Below are 19,353 nucleotides of genomic sequence, written 5' to 3' on the forward strand. Positions count from 1 at the left end.
GGGGTAAGTGACTTGCCCAGGGTCATACTGCTACTATGTATTTGAGGCCAGATTTGAACTCATGAAAATGAGTCTTCTTGACTTCAGACCCATCACTGTTCACTGTGCCACCTAGCCACATCACAGTTTTATATAGATCTTATATATGTATATATCTCATATAATATGTTTATAGTTTATATTAATATATGATCATATATAACATATAGCTATATCTCTAATTGCTAACATTTACATATCGTTACCACATTCGATCATCACGACAACACTACCAAGCAGACGCTATGATTATCTCCTTTTTACAGCAGGGGAAACTGAGGCTGAGAGAAGTTAAGAGATTTGCCCAGGTTCATGTATCGAGAAAGTGATGGCCGTGCTCCAGGGTTGAGCTCTGGTCTTCCTAACTCCAGAGATCAGCTTAGCTCAGTTTATCACCAAGTTGGCTTCAGAGGGAGGAATACTGGAAAGAGCACTAGTCCTGGGGTCAAAGGACCTGCATTCACATCCCACCTTTGCCATTTACTGGGTGACCTCGATCAAGTAATTGAACTTGAGTGGGCTGGAGTTTTCTTATTTGGAAAATAATGGAATTGAACTAGGTGGCATCTGGGGTCCCTTATATCCCTGAATGATTTTGGGGAGAGCACACCAAGTCACAAACACCTACAATACTAAGGTTAAGGGGAGTTTTCATCACTGTCAGTGGAGAGCATGCCAATTACCTTAGAATATACACATTTTGACTTTCATTTGAAGCAAAATGTTAAGTAAACATTTCCTCGGTATCTCCTAATATGGGAGAATTAAACATAAAATACCTCTGAAGGACAGAATCCATAGAATACTTAGAAACTGTGCCCTTCTAAGAGCACATAAATGCTACCCAAATAGACATGTTTGTGTGTATACGTCTGCCTGCACATGCACCAAGGAAGAGGTGAGAGTGATTCTGTAAAGCCTGGTAAAAGCTTACCAAATTCACAAATGAAGGCAAACTCCTGAGTGCAGTTTTCCATTGCAGCCCATTCATAGTGGGAATTCTTCATAATGTAGCCACACCTGGCTAAGAAGAGAGGAGGCTGGTCCTCATGCCAATGGCTGTAGCTTATGTTGGACATGTCCAACCAAACCATCCATCCTGTGATGGAAACAAAATGGTCAGGACTTGGTTAAAGAGAAAAAGTGTAGGTACCTCTTTCCTATACTAAGCAAGATAAGATACACATTAGAGCTATTCATTCTCCCCCTCTTTTATTATTTAAATTTATTTTTCAGTGATCAAAAACCTATTTTCTCTCCCCCACCAATGGCCAAAAAAAAAAAAAAAGGAAAAACAAAACCTTTATCTCAAATATGCATAGTCAAACAAAACAAATTGCTATATTGGCCATGTCCAAAAAATGTATCTCAGAGCTATTCACTCTAAGGCACACAGAAACACAGTATGTGGCTCCAGCCTACTTTTCCAGACTTATTACACATTATTGTTCTTCACATATTTTTCCTTCTAGACAACTGGCCTGCATGTTGTTCTGAATAGGCAGCGTTCCATTTCCTATCTCCTGCCTCTCCCTCCATTTCTTAGAGTTCCCAGCCTCCTTCAAAGCTCAATTCAAGGGCCACTTTCTACATGAGGTCCTTCCTGAAGCACCTCTTCCCCCAACTACTAGTAGCCCTCCCATAGCAAACTATAGTCTATTGTGTATATATTTTGTATTCATTTACATATGTGCATCTCGCTTTCCCCCAGTATTTCATTCTATTCTATAGGATTTGAAGCTCAATATGTAGAAATCGTCCATTATAGAAGTTATAAAACAAGGAATTCGTAAACGTACCAGATGATTCGACTGTCAGAATCTGCATTGCCTTGGTTAGGTTATACATTTTGAGAAATGGGATGCTCCATTTGCTTCTTTGCTAAGGGCTTGTATGGTGGAAAGGACTTGATTTGGAGTCCCTTAATCAATAACAGTGGGCCTTTATAAAACTGCTTTGAGGCTTTACAGACAACATCTGATTTGAGCTTCCCAACAGCCCTGCAAGGAAGATGAATTTATGGATCCCATTTTACAAATGAGGAATGAAGCTCAGGGAAGTTCAGTGACCTACCCAGAGATACCCAACTAGTAAATGTCTGAGATGGATTCTAACCCAGATCTTCCTGCTCCAACTCCAACACTCTACTCACTCTACAACCCTGCCTCAGGAAGAGCTAGATTGAAATCCTGGGTCTGTTGTGAATTAATCTGGCCTCAGACATTTACTAGCTGTGTGATCCTGGGCAAGTTACTTAACTTCTGTTTGCCTCAGTTTCCTTATCTGTAAAATGGGGATAATAATAGCACCTACCTTCCCAGGATTGTTGTGGGGATCAAATTAAATAATAATTATAAAGCACCTAGCACAGTGCCTGGCACATGGCAAATATTATATAAATGTTGGGCAGCTAGGTGGTGCAGTAGACAGCGTGCCAGGCATGGAGTCAGGAAGACTCATCTTCCTGAGTTTAAATCTGGCCTCAGACACTTTCTAGCTGTGTAACTCTGGACAAGTCACTTAACATTGTTTGCCTCAGTTTCCTCATCTGTAAAATGAGCTAGAGAAGGAAATGGCAAACCACTCCAGTATCTCTGCCAAGAAAGCCTCAAATGGGGTCACAAAAAGTCAGACATAACTAAAAAATGACTGAACAAAAATATAAATGTTGCTATTATTTTATTTTTAATTTTAATATTTATTATGGTCTTTTGATAAGTTGTTTCCTCTGCCCTGAGTCTCAGTCTCTTCTTCTGGAAAATAGGAGTAACAATATGGGTACTACCTGCTTTATAGGGTATTTTCAAGGAAAGCATTTTATAAAACAATCTAGAAATGACAATTGTAATTATTGCTGAACTCTGAATCGGTGAATTGACCATGTTTCAACATCTCTTTTCAACTCAGCCCAACCCATTCCTCTGCAAAGCCCCACCTTTCCCACAGACCAAAGTGAACCTAAAAAAACCTACGTGACCGGCTAGAAAGGGCTTACCCTTTTTGCTGCTGTCCTAGTTAAAAGGAAGCTGTACTTGACATCTCAAGAAAACTGGGTTCAGATCCTGATTTTCACATATATTGGCTTTGTGACTATGGGCAGATCATAGGATCATAAATATAGAGCCGAAAACAACTTTAGAAGCCATCAAATCTGGCTCCATCATTTCACAGATGAGGAAGCTCAAATAGCAGATATGATTATTCTAACTGCGGAGAGAGTTTTGACATAAGCTGGGAAATCATTTGGTCCTCTGTGTTCTATTCCTTTAAGTCATTGTGCCAAACATAAAGGAGCCTGCCATTTTCATTTATGTGGTTTTTAAAAGGTTTGTTGGTTTCTTAAGAGACAGCATTAGCATTATGGCCCAGATAATGGTTTCTGACAAACCCTGACCTTGTTATTCCAGCCCAAGCTGTGGAGCAGGAGTCATACAGCTAGTAAATGGCAGAGTCAAGACTTGAACCCACGTATGCCAATTTCAAATCCAGGCAGTCTGTCAGTCAACAAGTATATGTTAAACACTTACTACGTGTCAAGCACTATAATGTGATAGAGAGATAAACATGGAGTCAGAGGTCTTGGGTTCTGGATCTTCTACCCATTAGCAAAATAGAGAATAATCAAAATTAGATTTGTTAATTACATTATAGAAATGTAGAACTAGAAGGGGGAGGGTCTCATTTTAGAGATGAGGAAATTGAGGTCCAGAGATGAGGAGAAACTTGACAACACCCTGACTCTGCTACTGCTTCCTGTGTGACCTCTCTGTGGTCTCTGTTTCCTTAACTGTAAAATGACAGGGCTATATGAGATGACCTCTAAGTTTCCTTCCAACTCTCTATCTATGATCATCCCTCTCCACCATGCTGCTTCACCAAGCATCTTAGAGCCATACCATGTGGCATGAGTCTCCCTTGAGATGGGAACAAGTGATATGTCTAATGAAATTCAGATTAAGAAATAGAGAATTCATACCTTTATTTCAGAGCCTACCTTCTGCAGTTTTATTCCATGCATAGTTCCAGGTAAGTCCTATCCACCACTCCCTTTCTTCAGGAATGTTTCTTTGCAGGAACTGTTGGGTTTCTGGACTGTTGATGAAGATAAGATGGCCCCCCTGCCTCTCACACCATTTCTGGGCACCAGCAAAAGGGCGCTTATGTCCCACAAACTCATAGCATGAACGATTAAAGGCCACTTGGTTCTTGGAGCAATGGATCCCCTTTTCTGGGTCTGCATCGATGGCCCTCAAACCCAGAGATAAGTAGAACAGAATGAGGACTACAGGCCACATTCTAAGCTCTCCAGGGCTACCTCCACCCCCAGCACACATAGGCAGTGTTCTACTGTGGGAGCTTGGTCTGTTGGTTTTCAACCGTGTCTGATTCCATCAATCTCTCCTTCCCCACGTCATCCTATAATAGCAGCAGCTATTAGCAAAAGTACTATCTTAGAATAAACAGACACCCACTCTTAGTGCTCTCTATACCCACCTTACAATAGTTATTGTTTAAATGCCTGTTTTTTTATCAGACTAATTTATACAGTGCTCTTGGTGGCGGACAGATCAGGTTGATAAATGTTACCTTTTTAAAAAATGATTGGAACATCTGCTAGCTTGAGACAAAACTTCTTTGCTATCAGTCAGATTTGAGCCAAGAGGGTATAAAAGCATGTGAAAAGCTCCCAGCATCTGAAAATCACATGATAGACAAGGAATATTAGGTAAATCAGAATTACTGGCTGGAAGAGAAGCCCAATTACTGCTCCCCCCCCTTCTATTGTCTCAGATTGACAGCTGTGCCCCATGATAACAGTTCTCTCTCCCAGATGGTCTGAATAGCTATTAATCTAAGCTTCACCAGCCTTTGTGATATAAACCTCCGTGAATAAGACCACATTACAAAAATTAGTCTGACTCTAGCATAAAAGTGGAAACATGCCTCCTGTGCACCCCAGATAGACCTTGCTGACATTTTCTTTGAGTGAGATGATTTTACAACATAGAATTTCCTTCTTGAATCTGCAGCTGACTTTCATTCAATGAATTGAACTTGAGAAATATTTATTAAATGCCTACTATGTGCAAGGCCTAATGCACATTACTGGGGGAGATGTAAAGATGAATGATATTTGACCTTTGCCCTGTATAAACATTATGGTACATGGCAATGTTCCCAGGTGTCTGTGTTGGTCTAGGATCAAGGTCATGCATGCTGTTTCAGAACCCATACGTGTCAGTTACCAGAACTGGAGGAGAATGGCCCATGATCCAATCAACCCTGGACCTTGACCAGCTTAGGTTAATTGCTACCTCATCTGCTTTGTTTGCTTTTGTCCAGACCCAAACTGAAAACTGAGATCTTCTGAAATGAATTCAGGTCTGGGTATTTACATTTGCTCACTATGTTAAAAGATTCTGCAGCATGTTAAAAGACCAAATAGCAGTGTTTTAATAGAAAATTATTTAATTAAGATAGAAATGAACAGCAACACACAAAAAAAAATCAGTTACTGATCCCACCTCTGGGGCTTAGAATCTCATTTCCCTTTCCCTTAAGGTTGTTTGAAGCTCTAGTCCTTCAAACTCATAATTCTGATAGTGAAAAGTATCAGCATATTCAGAGTTTGCTCCTGGATACTCCCCACGTTGGCTTAATCTCAACAAAAAGACACAGTACGTCTGCATCTAGTCAATGACCTACCTGCTTCCTGGCTTGGACTGCCTCACACACTACCTACTCGTTACTCCTGGTGAGGAAGACATATACTATTTTTCTCATAGCTGGGATGTCTCATGTTCTTGCTCTCTTCTAGTTGGGGCTCGATGTAGATTCTGACAACAAAAAAATCTCTTTCATTCTCACAAACCTCCATCACTCTAAGTGGTCATGAGTGACACCCATGACCTCTTAACCTTTCCTTAATTCTCCTCAGCAATCTCCTAAATCTTGGGTACACAGACTATTGAGAAATGGAGTACTTAATCTCCTCCAATGGTGGTTCATGCTCTGGATCCATGCATTTGTCCTAAGCTCACAAAATCGAGGAAACGCATCAATAATAAAACCCATGATCTCTGCAATGTACACATGAAGTATGGGTAACAAGCAAAATTAAACAGAGATTTTGACATAAGGAGGTAATTTGATCATGAGGTTATTATTGAGGCATGATGTAATGAGACCCATTTCTAGAATATGACTCTAGATATTCAAAAGAAAAAAAGGTAGGTAAGAGAGAAGGTGTAGCATTGTATATTAATAAGGTATATTTGCGTGAGGAAATCCACGAACCAGAGGGAAAAGCATAATGGAGAGCATTTGGGTGAAGATGATGAATGGTAGGATAAATAGAAATCATCAAAAGAGATTACCTGGAAAGAATGTGGCAATAGATGAGTTCAGGAAAGAGACCTAAGTCCTAGCCCGGAGGCAGGCTATAGTAGTGCTTGAGTAAATCCCCAAGGTTCTGTCCTGGGACTTCTCTGACTTCTCTCTCTCTCTGTCTCTGTCTCTCCCAGTGAACTCATCAGCTCTCAAGGGTTTAATAATTTTGAAACAGATAACTCCCAAATTTTATATATCCAACTGAAATCTCTCTCCTGAGGCCTGTTTTACCTTTGTAGTCTTACATTTTAATCCCCTCCACAAATTCTAAGAAGCAGCCACACTGGCCTGCTTGTGGTTCCTCAGACAAAACACTGCCTCCTTTCTCAGTGCATTTGCATGGCTTTCCCCCTACACCCAGAAAATGATCGTCATTCTCACCTCTTCCACCTAATTTTCATGGCTTCCTTCAAGGCAGCTCAATTCTCAACTTATTCAGGAGGACTTTTCTACTCTCCCTAGCTGCTAGTGCCTTTCTCTCTAAGATCTATTTATTCTGTGTACATATTGTATGCACCAACTTGCTCTCTTGTTGGATCCCCTCCATTAGAAAGAGAACTCCTTGAGCACGGGACTGTTTTTTTGCCTTTCTTTGTAAACCCGATGCTTAGCACCCTACCTAATACATATTAGGCATTTATAGATGCTTGTCAACTTGCACAGCACATAAATAAATATACACACATATGCAATTATATGCTCTATATTTATATATGTTTACAGCTATATGTATACAGGCAAAACAAGTGGTAAAATCAGAAGATGCCTCTTGTAGGAGGTGATGCCTTGAAGGAAGCAAGGCACTCGAAGAGGAATAGGTAGGGAGGGAGTGAGTGTACTTCAGGGATCTGGGATAGCCCATGCAAAAGCATGGAGATGGGAGCTAGATTGTCATGTTTCCTTTTCTAATCACTCTCTCCTGGCCAGCTGGAGCAACGAGGGACTGGTGCCTGAATCAGTTCGGGGGGAGGAACTGTTGTGAAGATATTAGGGTCTATCCAAGGGTGGGGAACCTGTGGTCTTGAGGCCACATGTGGCCTTCTAGGTCCTTGGGCATGGCGTTTTGACTGAGTCCAAGTTTTACAGAACAAATCCTTTTATTAAGGGGATTTGTTCTGTGAAGTTTGGATTCAGTCAAAGGGCACACCTGAAGATCTAGAGGGCCACATGTGGCCTTGAGGCTGCAGGTTTCCCACCCTTGGGCTGACTCGACATCCTCAAGACTGGAAACTTTTCTAGCAATAAGACTTAGGTCTGCCCTACCCTGAATTCTAGTAAAACTGGACCCGTTTCTGTTTTCCAGACTTCACATGTTACCTTTTACCTCCTGATCCCTACCACCACCCTACTACCCCGCCGTCTGGAATTCCCTGTTCATTCTCCCCTCTAAACTTCTTTCAAGGCTTAGCCCATGTGCTTGCTATCTCCTCTATGAAGACTTTCCTAAATCCCCCTACTGGACTCTTTTCTCTCTCCTTCACCCTCTTCTCTATCTTGTATCATATTTAACATGGATACAGATTGTATTCTCTAGAATAAAATACAAGTTCTCTGAGTGCAGGGACTATTTCATTTTTCCTTTTTTATTCTCAGTACCTAGCACAGGGCCTAGCACATGTACAGTAAATATCTAATTAAGGGTTTACTGAATTGCCACAATTGAACCTCCACAACTTCCTCACCAACTATCTCACTGCCCTCTCTGTACACTTCCCTCACTTACCTCCACAGTACTACTTTTGGAACCATGAGTCATGATGAAATCAACTCTGTATCATTCTTAACTGGAGTCTCATAATCTATTCCCCTAGGGCCCCATTCACCATATTTATATCTCTGGATCTAAGTGCCCCTCCCTGGCCACTCCCTTATATAGTAGCTTCCCCCATTAGGATGTAAGCTACTTCAAGTCAGAGACTGGACTGAGCTGCTCTTTCCTTTGATTCTCCAATGCCTTGCATACAGCAGGTGCTCAATAAATGTTTCTTGAATTGACTTTCCTTTGGAAGATCAGTGATCCATCCTACCAAACTTGATCCTTCCATAGGTGTGGTTTGCAGCAACTCTGTACCTTTTTATCTTGTGTGATTCTTGCTGTGTGCTTTCTTAAATCCTTCACATAAGGAGGGTGGGTTTGGCTCCCTGAGTTGATATAATGACTGATGATGAGGTGTTAATGGGATAACTAGGTGTTAGCATTCTATTCTCAGAATGAGCCAGTAGTATGGAAGGCATGATTTGGAAGTAGAGAAAATCAGAACAGGGCCAGGAGGAGAATGAAGCCAGGGCAACCTGGGCCCTTCTACAAAGCTATTCTTTGGATCACACCGATCCTCTGGAGGACTCCAAGGATTGCTATAGTGAATGATGACCAGATAGTGGTTTCAGGGGAGCAACTGGTAAGTGGAGAACACCATAGCTCCATCCAACTGGTAGCCAAAGGACTGGAATGTGTGTGCGTATGTCTGTGTACGTATATACATATATGCACACTCCGATATACATACACGCATACACAAGCATATACACTTAGCATCTACTAGACTTTGTTTTCACTTGTATTTGTGCAGTGCTTAGCAAAGTGCCTGGCACACAGTAAGAACCTAGTGTCACCAATTCACTCACTCATATACAAAGCAAGTAGGATTTTTTCCCTCTTGAGTTCACTCTTTCCCCCTCATGTTTCCCTCTGCTTTCTTGTGAGTCCTAGGTGTTCATTGTCATATGGAAATGAGGGCCACTGTGTGGCCTGTCTGACCTGTGCCTATAAGCCCTGCCCAAGGGCCCATTCCATGGACTGTGTGTTAACTAATGCAAGCTAGAGGACAAACCAACATGGGCACAGCCATTTCAGAAAAAGTGATATTGTGAGCTCCAGATTCTCAGTTTCAGCTGCCCTGCCATGTGCTGTTCTGCTCTTTGAAGAAGGCACCGGGCTGGCCATGAAGGTGGCAAAGGAGCTAGGAAAAGCTGGTCTGGCATTGTGGAGAAAGTCAACCAAGGTGGCCTTCCTGATGAGGCCTGAAGGGAGTAGCTCAACAAGGAAATAACATCTTTGACTTTCCTCTTTTCGGAGGAAGAATCAGAGGAGGGTGGAGTGGAGTAGTAATAGTCATGTTAAAAAAAAATAGCTAATGATAGCTAACATTTATATAAGGTTTACCATGTGCCAGGCACTGTGTTAAACATTTTACAAATATTATCTTATTTGATCCTCAAAAGAACCCTGGGAGGTAGATGCTATTATTAACCCCATTTTCAAATAAGGAAATTAAGGCAAACGAGGCTAAGGGACTTGCCCAGGGTCACACAGTTAGTAAGTGTCTGAGGTAGGATTTTTTTTCCTTTTCCTTTTTTTGACATTTAAATTTTGTTTTATTTTTTCTCAATTACATGTAAACAAAAATTTTTAACAATTCATTTTTAAAAATTTGAGTTTCGAATTTTCTACCTCCCTTTCCACTCCCTCCCTGAGAAGGCAAGCAATTATATATATATAGATTACACATGTGTAATCATGCAAAACATTTCCATATTGCCTATGTTGCAAAAAAAAAACGCAGCCCCAAAGCCCCAAGAATAATAAAATTTAAAAGGTGCTTCAATCTGCATTCAGACTCCACCAGTTCCTTCTGTGGAGGTGGAGAGCATTTTTCATCATAAGTTCTTTGGAACTGTTTTGCATCTGAGGTTGGATTTAAACCCAGGTCATCCTGACTCCAGGCTCAACACTCTAACTACTGCACCACTTAAAGAAAAGAGCATCAATGAATCATTTTTAGAAATAGGAGAGCAAAAAGAAGTTCTGAAGGAGACACAGACAAGTACAGAAGTGTGGGACCTACCAAGCTAAATTTAAATTATTTTTAAAAAAAAATACATATGTACATAGTAGAAAAAACAGACTACATAATAGTTTACAGTTTCTTACACAATTGCCTCTTTCTTTGTATATAGTTCATTTTTATTGATATATATTAAGTTTATAAACAAAAAGGAAACTTAATTAGGAAAATTTAAAAAGCAGACAATCTTGCTAGAAGGCCTCGGAGGTTTAGAAGGAATTCTTCCTGGCCTTGGGTGGGTCCATTCACACCTACCATCTCCCTAGAGTTCTATAAAGTCACCCCTAGGGCTGAAGGTACAGCCAGGAATGGATTTGGGATCATGCTTCCCACAGCAAAGGACCAGGAGACTTCTAGCTTAAGAGAGAAAAAGATGCCACACCCTGAAGTGCCTCAAACAGTTAATGCTTAGTTCCCTGCCCACCATCCTCTACTGTAGGGCCAGCACTCACTCATTGATCAGACTTCTGATTAAAACTGCACTTTGCCCTTTTGTTTGTAGAGAATCTACCATGTGTCTTCTTGCAGTAATTAGCAGTCAAAACCTTTGAAAAAAACACCCAAGAAAATAACTTGTGTGTTGTTTTCGATGAACAGGACAGCAGAGGAAGGAACAACAGCAGGCAAAGAGAGAACCTGGTAGGAGGAGATGTTTTGGCTGTCAAGAAGGCTTACTGGTGGGAAAAAAAAAGTGAGGAGACTCTTCCCCAGCCCATCCCACCATAACTCTCCTTCATGAATATAATCCTGAGCATTGATATTACATAGTAATGTTTCAGTATTGGCATGAAAGAGTCACCAGCTTTCTGATGTAGAAAACTAACCCAAAGTGGAAAAGCCAGGGAGGACACCAGCCCAGGCTTTTTATCTCTGGGGCCCCATGTCTACAGATTTCAATTAGCAAACTGATAGTGTTATCACTCCAGAGTAAAAGCTTAACTTTGTTTTCTGGTGGAACCTACTTAGAAGCATTGATAAGAGAATTTCAAAGACTAAATTCCACTCCAGCACTCTTCAGACTCTGATTAAACTGCAGGAAAAACATTCCAGGAAATAGAGAAACAGCGACAGACTACAGACCAACAAACTAAGCATTCCATTTAGATGCTCATGTTAAAGGATTAATAGTAATAGTTCACATTTATGTAATGCATTATCTGATTCTCTCTCTCCAACAGCCCCAGAGAAGGTAATATTATTATTCCCATTTTCCAGATGAGGAAACTGAGGCTCAAACAGGGGAAGGGACAGGTCTGCTGGCTTCAACTCAGTGTTTCCTGATCTCTGATTCCAGGACTTTGACACTAGTCAGAGGAAACTTTCTACCAGGCTGTAAAACTTTTACTTACAAAACGCAGCTTTTAAAGTTTTTACCACCTCTAAATAAAAAAAAAAATGAAGCGGGCTCGCCTTTCTCCCTGAATCCTGCTCCTCCCACTCAGGCTCCATCTTTCTTCCTAAGTGGGGACAAGGCATTTTGTTCTCTGAAGGTCAGACAGAGCAGGGCAGTGTGCAAGGGAATACTTTGATGTGGAGATCTGTTTGCATTCAGTCCAAAGCTAAACTGCCTACTTGGCCTCCTTTTGTTATACAGTATTTATTCAATACATTTATAAAATGAACCTTCTTCACAGATCTTTCTGAAGCAGATTCAACACACAGCTGACTTTATTGGGAGACAAAGACTGGGTGTAAGTCAAGTGAAAATGCAAGTTCTCACTCTAAAAACCTAGCGCTTCCTTCTATTACTGAGTTATGATGGCCAACTGCATGATCAAATCAAAATCATTAAACATTCAGTAAGCGCCAGTGACAAACACAATTGACTGAGAACTGACTGATCTTGGTCTGGTTTTGGCTCCCAGGCCAATGGGGCTGACCAGACATAGTCACTCTGGCCTTTGATTATTTTGTAAATTGCCGCCAGCGGCTGTGGGGCCAGGCCACCAGAGGGAAAAAGGACACCACAGAGAGTGAAAAGAATACACGGGCCAGGCAGGAGAGTATAGCACAGCTCCGTTTATTAAGCTAAGGAAAAGGGCTTATATACTTTTTAGGCAAGCAATCAACAAGTTCTCGTGTGAAACGTTTGTTACATTGTGTGATTTCCTCATGCTTTGTTCCCTTTTTGCTGTTAACAATATCAACAGGATATGGCTCTAAACAAATTCTAGAACTGCAGAACCCACGGATAGCAGAGGGAAGCAGGGCTCCAGCTCAGGACAACCTGGATGGTCGCTGGGTAAGGTCTATCACGCACGGAGCTGGGAGTGGAGCAGAGCGGAGCAGAGCCCAGCATGGGCTGTGTCCAGACCAACCAGACCGGGAGCCAGGCAGAATAGGCCCTAGTGCCCTGAATCAGTGAGCTGTGGCAGTTACCAGACTTCTTAACCCACAAACACCAAAGACAACAGAGAAGGTTAGTGGGAAAAGCTGTGGGGACAGAGTGAAAGGAGTTTGTGGTTCAGCCACCACCCTAGGGGGAAGTGGAGGTGGTATAGCTACAGAACTACAGCTACACTTGCTTCTCACCCCAGGCCCAACTGGTGGGAGGAATTAAGTGGCAGAGCAGGAGTGCAGAGCCTGTTTAAGATCTGAGTCCCATCCGGATTGGGGGTTGTTGGGGGAGGAGGTGCACTGGTGTGGCAGAGCTTGCTGTGTAGAAACAGATCTGAAAACAACAGCGCATCCCCTCAAGCTTGGGACAAAGTACTCTCTGCTCTACAAGCAGTCATACCCTGATGAAAAACTCAAGGGTCAAGTAGTTGGCTGGGAACATGGCCAGGCAGCAAAAATGGACTCAGATTCAGACTCAGACTTTGGAATCTTTCTTTGGTGACAAAGAAGACCAAAACATACAGCCAGAAGAAGTCAACAAAGTCAAAGAGCCTACATCAAAAGCCTCCAAGAAAAACATGAATTGGTCTCAGGCCATGGAAGAGCTCAAAAAGGATTTGGAAAAGCAAATTAGAGAAGTAGAGGAAAAATTGGGAAGAGAAATGAGAAGGATGCAAGAAAACCATAAAAAACAAGTCAATGACTGGCTAAAGGAGACCCAAAAAAATACTGAAGAAAACAACACCTTAAACAGCCCACAGGTGGTGTTTAGCACGTGTGTGCCAAGGGGGTTTGGAAAGCCTACAACCTTTGTTACCAACCCAAGGGCAAGAACAGTCTTCAGTGAAAACCTAGTCCGTATCCTATCCCAGAATGGACTTTCTCAGAGCTGGCCCTCTACATCTCCCCGCCCCCCCCCCCATTTTTTTTTAAGATGGAGCTTAAGCTAATGATGAGTCAAATAATGACTTGTAGAAGACAGGGCCCTATGAGACACAATAGTGTTAGGAAGGCGAACAAGGGAAGAAAGTGGCAACAGTGTTGCTTTGACTTGCTTTAGGAGTTCCAATAGTTCATTGGTGATGCCTTCCGGATCAATTCCTGGGGCTTTGCTGTGTTCAATTAGGTGGGTGATAAATTCTAAATCACTTCTATCTCGTGTCACATTATGATTATGCCATAAATTTGTAGATACAAAGAAATAGGGATATGGGAGACAAACTTGTATATAGTAATCCCCCTCCCCCAAATGATGTGTGTACCACATACTGTGATTCACAGTGATGGGACCCACTGTGACCATGACACCCCATCTGTCCAGACCAGACATCAAGTTCAAGGCCGTCTGGCAGCTTGGTTGCATTCTGCCAGGTGGTGAGCCTAAGCCATGGTGGAAAAGGCATACATGCCTAGTGAATCTTATTTTCTTTCACCCCCAAAATCATCATCATGGCAAGAAGGGTAGTGAGGCTCTTGCAGCCGCTCCTCCTCCTAGGTCTTTTGTTTCTTCTCCTCTTCTTTGTTCTGGGCTTTTTCTGTATTTTGAGCATCCTTATCCAGTTGGCCAATGTAGTCACAGGGTCGGATGTTTTTTTCTGGGATCCAGATTGGTTTTTCTGCGTCATCTGGGGAGACACAAGCATACCCTCGCCCCCATGTTAGCAGCCTAGCTGGCCCCTCCCAACATCCTGTTTTGGGGTCTTTCCACATGATTAGTATGTCCTCATCAATCTGGAACCTCTGTTTTTATCTATTAAAATGTTTTTGTGCTGGGGTTAAGTTTTGGTTATCTGGTGTTAGAAAATTTATAGCATATAGCACTTGATCCAACCTTCTTCTTATCCTTTTTTCCTGCCCACTTCCCCCTTCCTTTTGTTTTTCTAACAGAATTTTAATGTCCTTGTTACGTCTTTCTTCTTAATACGTTGGATTACATAGCATATTTGCTATCAGATATAATGTTAGGTGGTTACCTTGATACATCATTAGAAAAACTTGCCACTCAAGGTCATTAGCTAGTGAAAGTTCAACCTGTTCTTTAGTATATGGCTGATGAACAGCATGTGGTCTACTCCTCGTCAGCAATGTGACTCTTTTTATGCTTTTCTAAAGGAGTTGAGCAACCATTTGAGGGTAAGGAGAAATGTTTCTCGAGGCTTGAAATGGCAAATAAATCCATTCTGTGATGTCATTTTGTTGGTGTAAAGCCCCAAAAGGAATTTTTGGTGTAGGGAGGATAGTAACTTCCAGCAGGCACTTGGGATCAATCCTATATGTTTGGAACTTTTGAAGAGCCTCCTCAACTTTTGTCAGTTGTTGTGTGGCTTGTGGGGTCAATTGTCAAGGAGAACTGGGATGTGGATCTCCCCTTAAGATCTTAAATAGTTCTCCCAACTCTTGGGTACTTATTTGTAGTTGAGGACAAATCCAATTAATATCCCCAAGCAGCTTTTGAAAATCATTGAGTGTCTTAAGCTCTTGTCCACAAATAGAGATTTTTGTAGGTGTTACTGATGTGGGACTCAGTGTCTGCCCTAAATATGAATATGGAGGAGCAAGATGTATTGTCTGGGGCAATGATGAGTCCATAATTTTTTAACTGTGCCTCAGTTTCCTGTAAAATGAGGCTCAAAATCTCTGCCTGTGGATATGAGCACAGTATGTCATCCATGTAATGAGTGAGATAAGCTTTTGGCTATTTCTCTCTTATAGCTTGTAAAGTTTGTGCAGCATACTGTTGACACATGGTGGGACTATTTTTCATCCCTTGTGGCAGGACTTTCCATTGGAATCTCTTGTGAGGTTCCTTGAGATTAACAGAAGTCAAGGAGAAGGCGAAATATTTATACTCTGTGGGATGTAATGAAATAGTATAGAAACAATCCTTTAAATCTATAATCCATAAAGGCCAGCCCTTGGGTATCATGTTAGGTGTGGGGAGTCCTGGTTGTAGATTTCCCATAGTTTCCATTTCATCATTAATTTTTCTCAAATCGGAAAGCATTTTCCATTTTCCAGATTTCTTTCTTATAGCGAAATTAGGAGAATTCCAAGGACTTTTGGAGCTTTCAATGTGCCCCGCCTTTAATTGTTCATTAACACTATTGGTAAGGGCCTGTAGTTTTTCTGATGTTAAAGGCCACTGTTCAACCCATACCAGGGGCCCATCCTTCTAGGTTATCTTAGGCACCCTATTCTTAGAATTTATGACAGTGGCCCTTCCTAAAAATCCTGGGGGCGGGGAGGTATATGAGGTACCCCACCTAGCAGGGCTCTCTTACAACTGGCATTACAATTTTCAACTGCCAGCTTTTGTAACAATATATTGGCAGCTTCAGTGTCCCCTAAACTCCTTTGGATGGCTTGTGTGAGTCTGTTAAGAAAATCTGGGGAAGATGGCGGCTGGAAAGCAGGGACTTGCCTAGGGCTCTCCCCCAGGACCCTCCAAACATCAATAAAAAATGGCTCTGAACAAATTCTAGAACTGCAGAACCCACGGATAGCAGAGGGAAGCAGGGCTCCAGCTCAGGACAACCTGGATGGTCGCTGGGTAAGGTCTATCACGCACAGAGCTGGGAGTGGAGCAGAGAGGAGCAGAGCCCAGCATGGGCTGTGTCCAGACCAATCAGACCGGGAGCCAGGCAGAATAGGCCCTAGTGCCCTGAATCAGTGAGCTGTGGCAGTTACCAGACTTCTTAACCCACAAACACCAAAGACAACAGAGAAGGTTAGTGGGAAAAGCTGTGGGGACAGAGTGAAAGGAGTTTGTGGTTCAGCCACCACCCTAGGGGGAAGTGGAGGTGGTATAGCTACAGAACTACAGCTACACTTGCTTCTCACCCCAGGCCCAACTGGTGGGAGGAATTAAGTGGCAGAGCAGGAGTGCAGAGCCTGTTTAAGATCTGAGTCCCATCCGGATTGGGGGTTGTTGGGGGAGGAGGTGCACTGGTGTGGCAGAGCTTGCTGTGTAGAAATAGATCTGAAAACAACAGCGCATCCCCTCAAGCTTGGGACAAAGTACTCTCTGCTCTACAAGCAGTCATACCCTGATGAAAAACTCAAGGGTCAAGTAGTTGGCTGGGAACATGGCCAGGCAGCAAAAATGGACTCAGATTCAGACTCAGACTTTGGAATCTTTCTTTGGTGACAAAGAAGACCAAAACATACAGCCAGAAGAAGTCAACAAAGTCAAAGAGCCTACATCAAAAGCCTCCAAGAAAAACATGAATTGGTCTCAGGCCATGGAAGAGCTCAAAAAGGATTTGGAAAAAGCAAGTTAGAGAAGTAGAGGAAAAATTGGGAAGAGAAATAAGAATGATTCAAGAAAACCATAAAAAACAAGTCAATGACTGGCTAAAGGAGACCCCAAAAAATACTGAAGAAAACAACACCTTAAAAAATAACTAACTCAAATGGCAAAAGAGCTCCAAAAAGCCAATGAGGAGAAGAATACCTTGAAAGGCAGAATTAGCCAAATGGAAAAGGAGGTCCAAAAGACCACTGAAGAAAATACTACCTTAAAAATTAGTTTGGAGCAAGTGCAAGCTAGTGACTTTATGAGAAATCAAGATATTATAAAACAGAACCAAAGGAATGAAAAAGTGGAAGAAAATGTGAAATATCTCATTTGAAAAACCACTGACCTGGAAAATAGATCCAGGAGAAATTATTTAAAAATTATTGGATGACCTGAAAGCCATGATCAAAAAAAGAGCCTAGATAATCATCTTTCAAGAAATTATCAAGGAGAACTGCCCTGATATTCTAGAGCCAGAGGGTAAAACAGAAATTGAAAGAATCTACCAATAGCCTCCTGAAAAAGATCCCAAAAAGAAAACTCCTAGGAATATTGTTGCCAAATTCCAGAGCTCCCAGATCAAGGAGAAAATACTGAAAGCAGCCAGAAGGAAACAACTTGAGTACTGTGGAAACACAATCAGGGTAACACAAGATCCAGCAGCTTCTACATTAAGGGATCAAAGGGTTTGGAATATGATATTCCAGAGGTCAATGGAGCTAGGATTAAAACCAAGAATCACCTACCCAGCAAAACTGAGTATCATGCTCCAAGGTAAAATATTGACTTTCAATAAAATAGAGGACTTTCAAACTTTCTCAGTGAAAAGACCAGAGCTGAATAGAAAATCTGACTTTCAAACACAAGAATCAAGAGAAGCATGAAAAGGTAAACAAGAAAGAGAAATCACAAGGGACTTACTAAAGTTGAACTGTTTTGTTTACATTCCTACATGGAAAAATGATGTGTATAATTCATGAAACCTCAGTATTAGGGTAGCTGAAGGGAATACACATATATAGAGAGAGACAGACAGAGGGCACAGGATGAGTTGAATATGAAGGGATGATATCTAAAAAAATAAAATCAAATTAAGGGATGAGAGAGGAATATATTGAGAGAGGAAGAAGGGGAGAGACAGAATGGGGTAAATAATCTCGCATAAGAATGGCAAGAAAAAACAGTTCTGCTGGAAAGGAAGAGGGGGAAGGTGAGGGAGAATGAGTGAATCTTGCTCTCATTGGATCTGACCTGGGGAGGGAATAACATACACACTCAATTGGGCATCTTACCCCCACAGGAAAGGAGGAAGGAGATAAAAAAGCAGGGACGATAGAAGGGAGGGCAGATAGGAGGATGAGGTAATCAAAAGCAAACACTTTTGAAAAGGGACAGGGTCAAAGGAGAAAATTCAATACAGGGGGATAGGATAGGAAGGAGAAAAGTATAGTTAGTCTTTCACAACATGAGTATTGTGGAAGGGTCTTACATAATGATACACACATGGCCTATGTTGAATTGCTTGCTTTCTTAGGGAGGGTGGGTGGGGGAGGGAAGAGGGGAGAGAATTTGGAACTCAAAGTTTTAAAAACAGATGTTCAAAAGAAAGTTTTTGCATACAACTAGGAAATAAGATTTACAGGCAATGGGGCATAGAAATTTATCTTGCCCTACACGAAAATAAGGGAAAAGGGGATGGTGGGGGAGTGGGGTGACAGAAGGGAGGGCTGACTGGGGAATGGGGCAATCAGAATATATGCCATCTTGGAGTGGGGGGAGGGTAGAAATGGGGAGAAAATTTGCAATTCAAACTGTCGTGAAAATCAATGCTGAAAACTAAAAATATTAAATAAATAAATAATGATTTTAAAAAAAAATCTGGGAATGTTTCTGTTGCCCCCTGTAATATCTTAGTGAATGAAGAGTTCTGGTCTGTTTTCCCAGTATCCTCTGCCAAGTTGCCTTGGCACATTTCATTGTCTGTTCACAGGTGTGTAATTCATATATGATCTGATCTCTCAGATCAGTGAATCGCCTGTGCCCGTAAGTTGTTCAAAGGAAACGTTTACATTTGTTCATTGGTTTCTTTTTGATTGTTCTAGGCACTTTTCAAAAAATTCTGATTTCCAGACTAAGTAATATCCTCAGGCAAGTGTGGTTTTTGCTAGCATGTACCAGTCTTGGGAGCACATGGCTTGTTTGGCTGTTTTCTATGATAGATTGTACATAGGGGCTATTGGCTACGTAGCTGGAGGCCCCCTGCTTCAGTTCTTTTAAGTATTTTTAAATCTATTGTTGTATGCTCCCAAATGACCTGTTGAGCATTTTGAGGATTAGGCCTTTGGGTGACTGGTAAAGTGAGTGTCATTTCTATGGGCACGTCTTCTCTCCGTTCTCGAGCAATCCTAATTGCTCTTTCTACTACTCCCTCAGGTTCATGGGATG

At 41.7% G+C, this 19,353-nt stretch overlaps 2 protein-coding genes across 2 annotated transcripts in view; one reads left to right on the forward strand and one right to left on the reverse strand.

The window, feature by feature from the left end:
• PKD1L2 (polycystin 1 like 2) overlaps positions 1–4,334 on the reverse strand; it is a 154,643-nt gene extending 150,309 nt beyond the window's left edge. The window contains exons 1-2 of the mRNA XM_036749929.1: positions 4,034–4,334; positions 974–1,138 (exon numbers count right to left, since the gene is read on the reverse strand). Of these exons, the coding sequence (XP_036605824.1) occupies positions 974–1,138; positions 4,034–4,334 (466 nt within the window). The remainder of the gene's footprint in view (positions 1–973; positions 1,139–4,033) is intronic.
• Positions 1–19,353, forward strand: part of BCO1 (beta-carotene oxygenase 1) — a 172,801-nt gene that overhangs the window by 73,673 nt on the left and 79,775 nt on the right. The gene's annotated exons all lie outside the window — the stretch shown is intronic.

The sequence above is a fragment of the Trichosurus vulpecula genome, chromosome 3 (genome assembly GCF_011100635.1).
Source record: "Trichosurus vulpecula isolate mTriVul1 chromosome 3, mTriVul1.pri, whole genome shotgun sequence".
NCBI lineage: Eukaryota > Metazoa > Chordata > Mammalia > Diprotodontia > Phalangeridae > Trichosurus > Trichosurus vulpecula.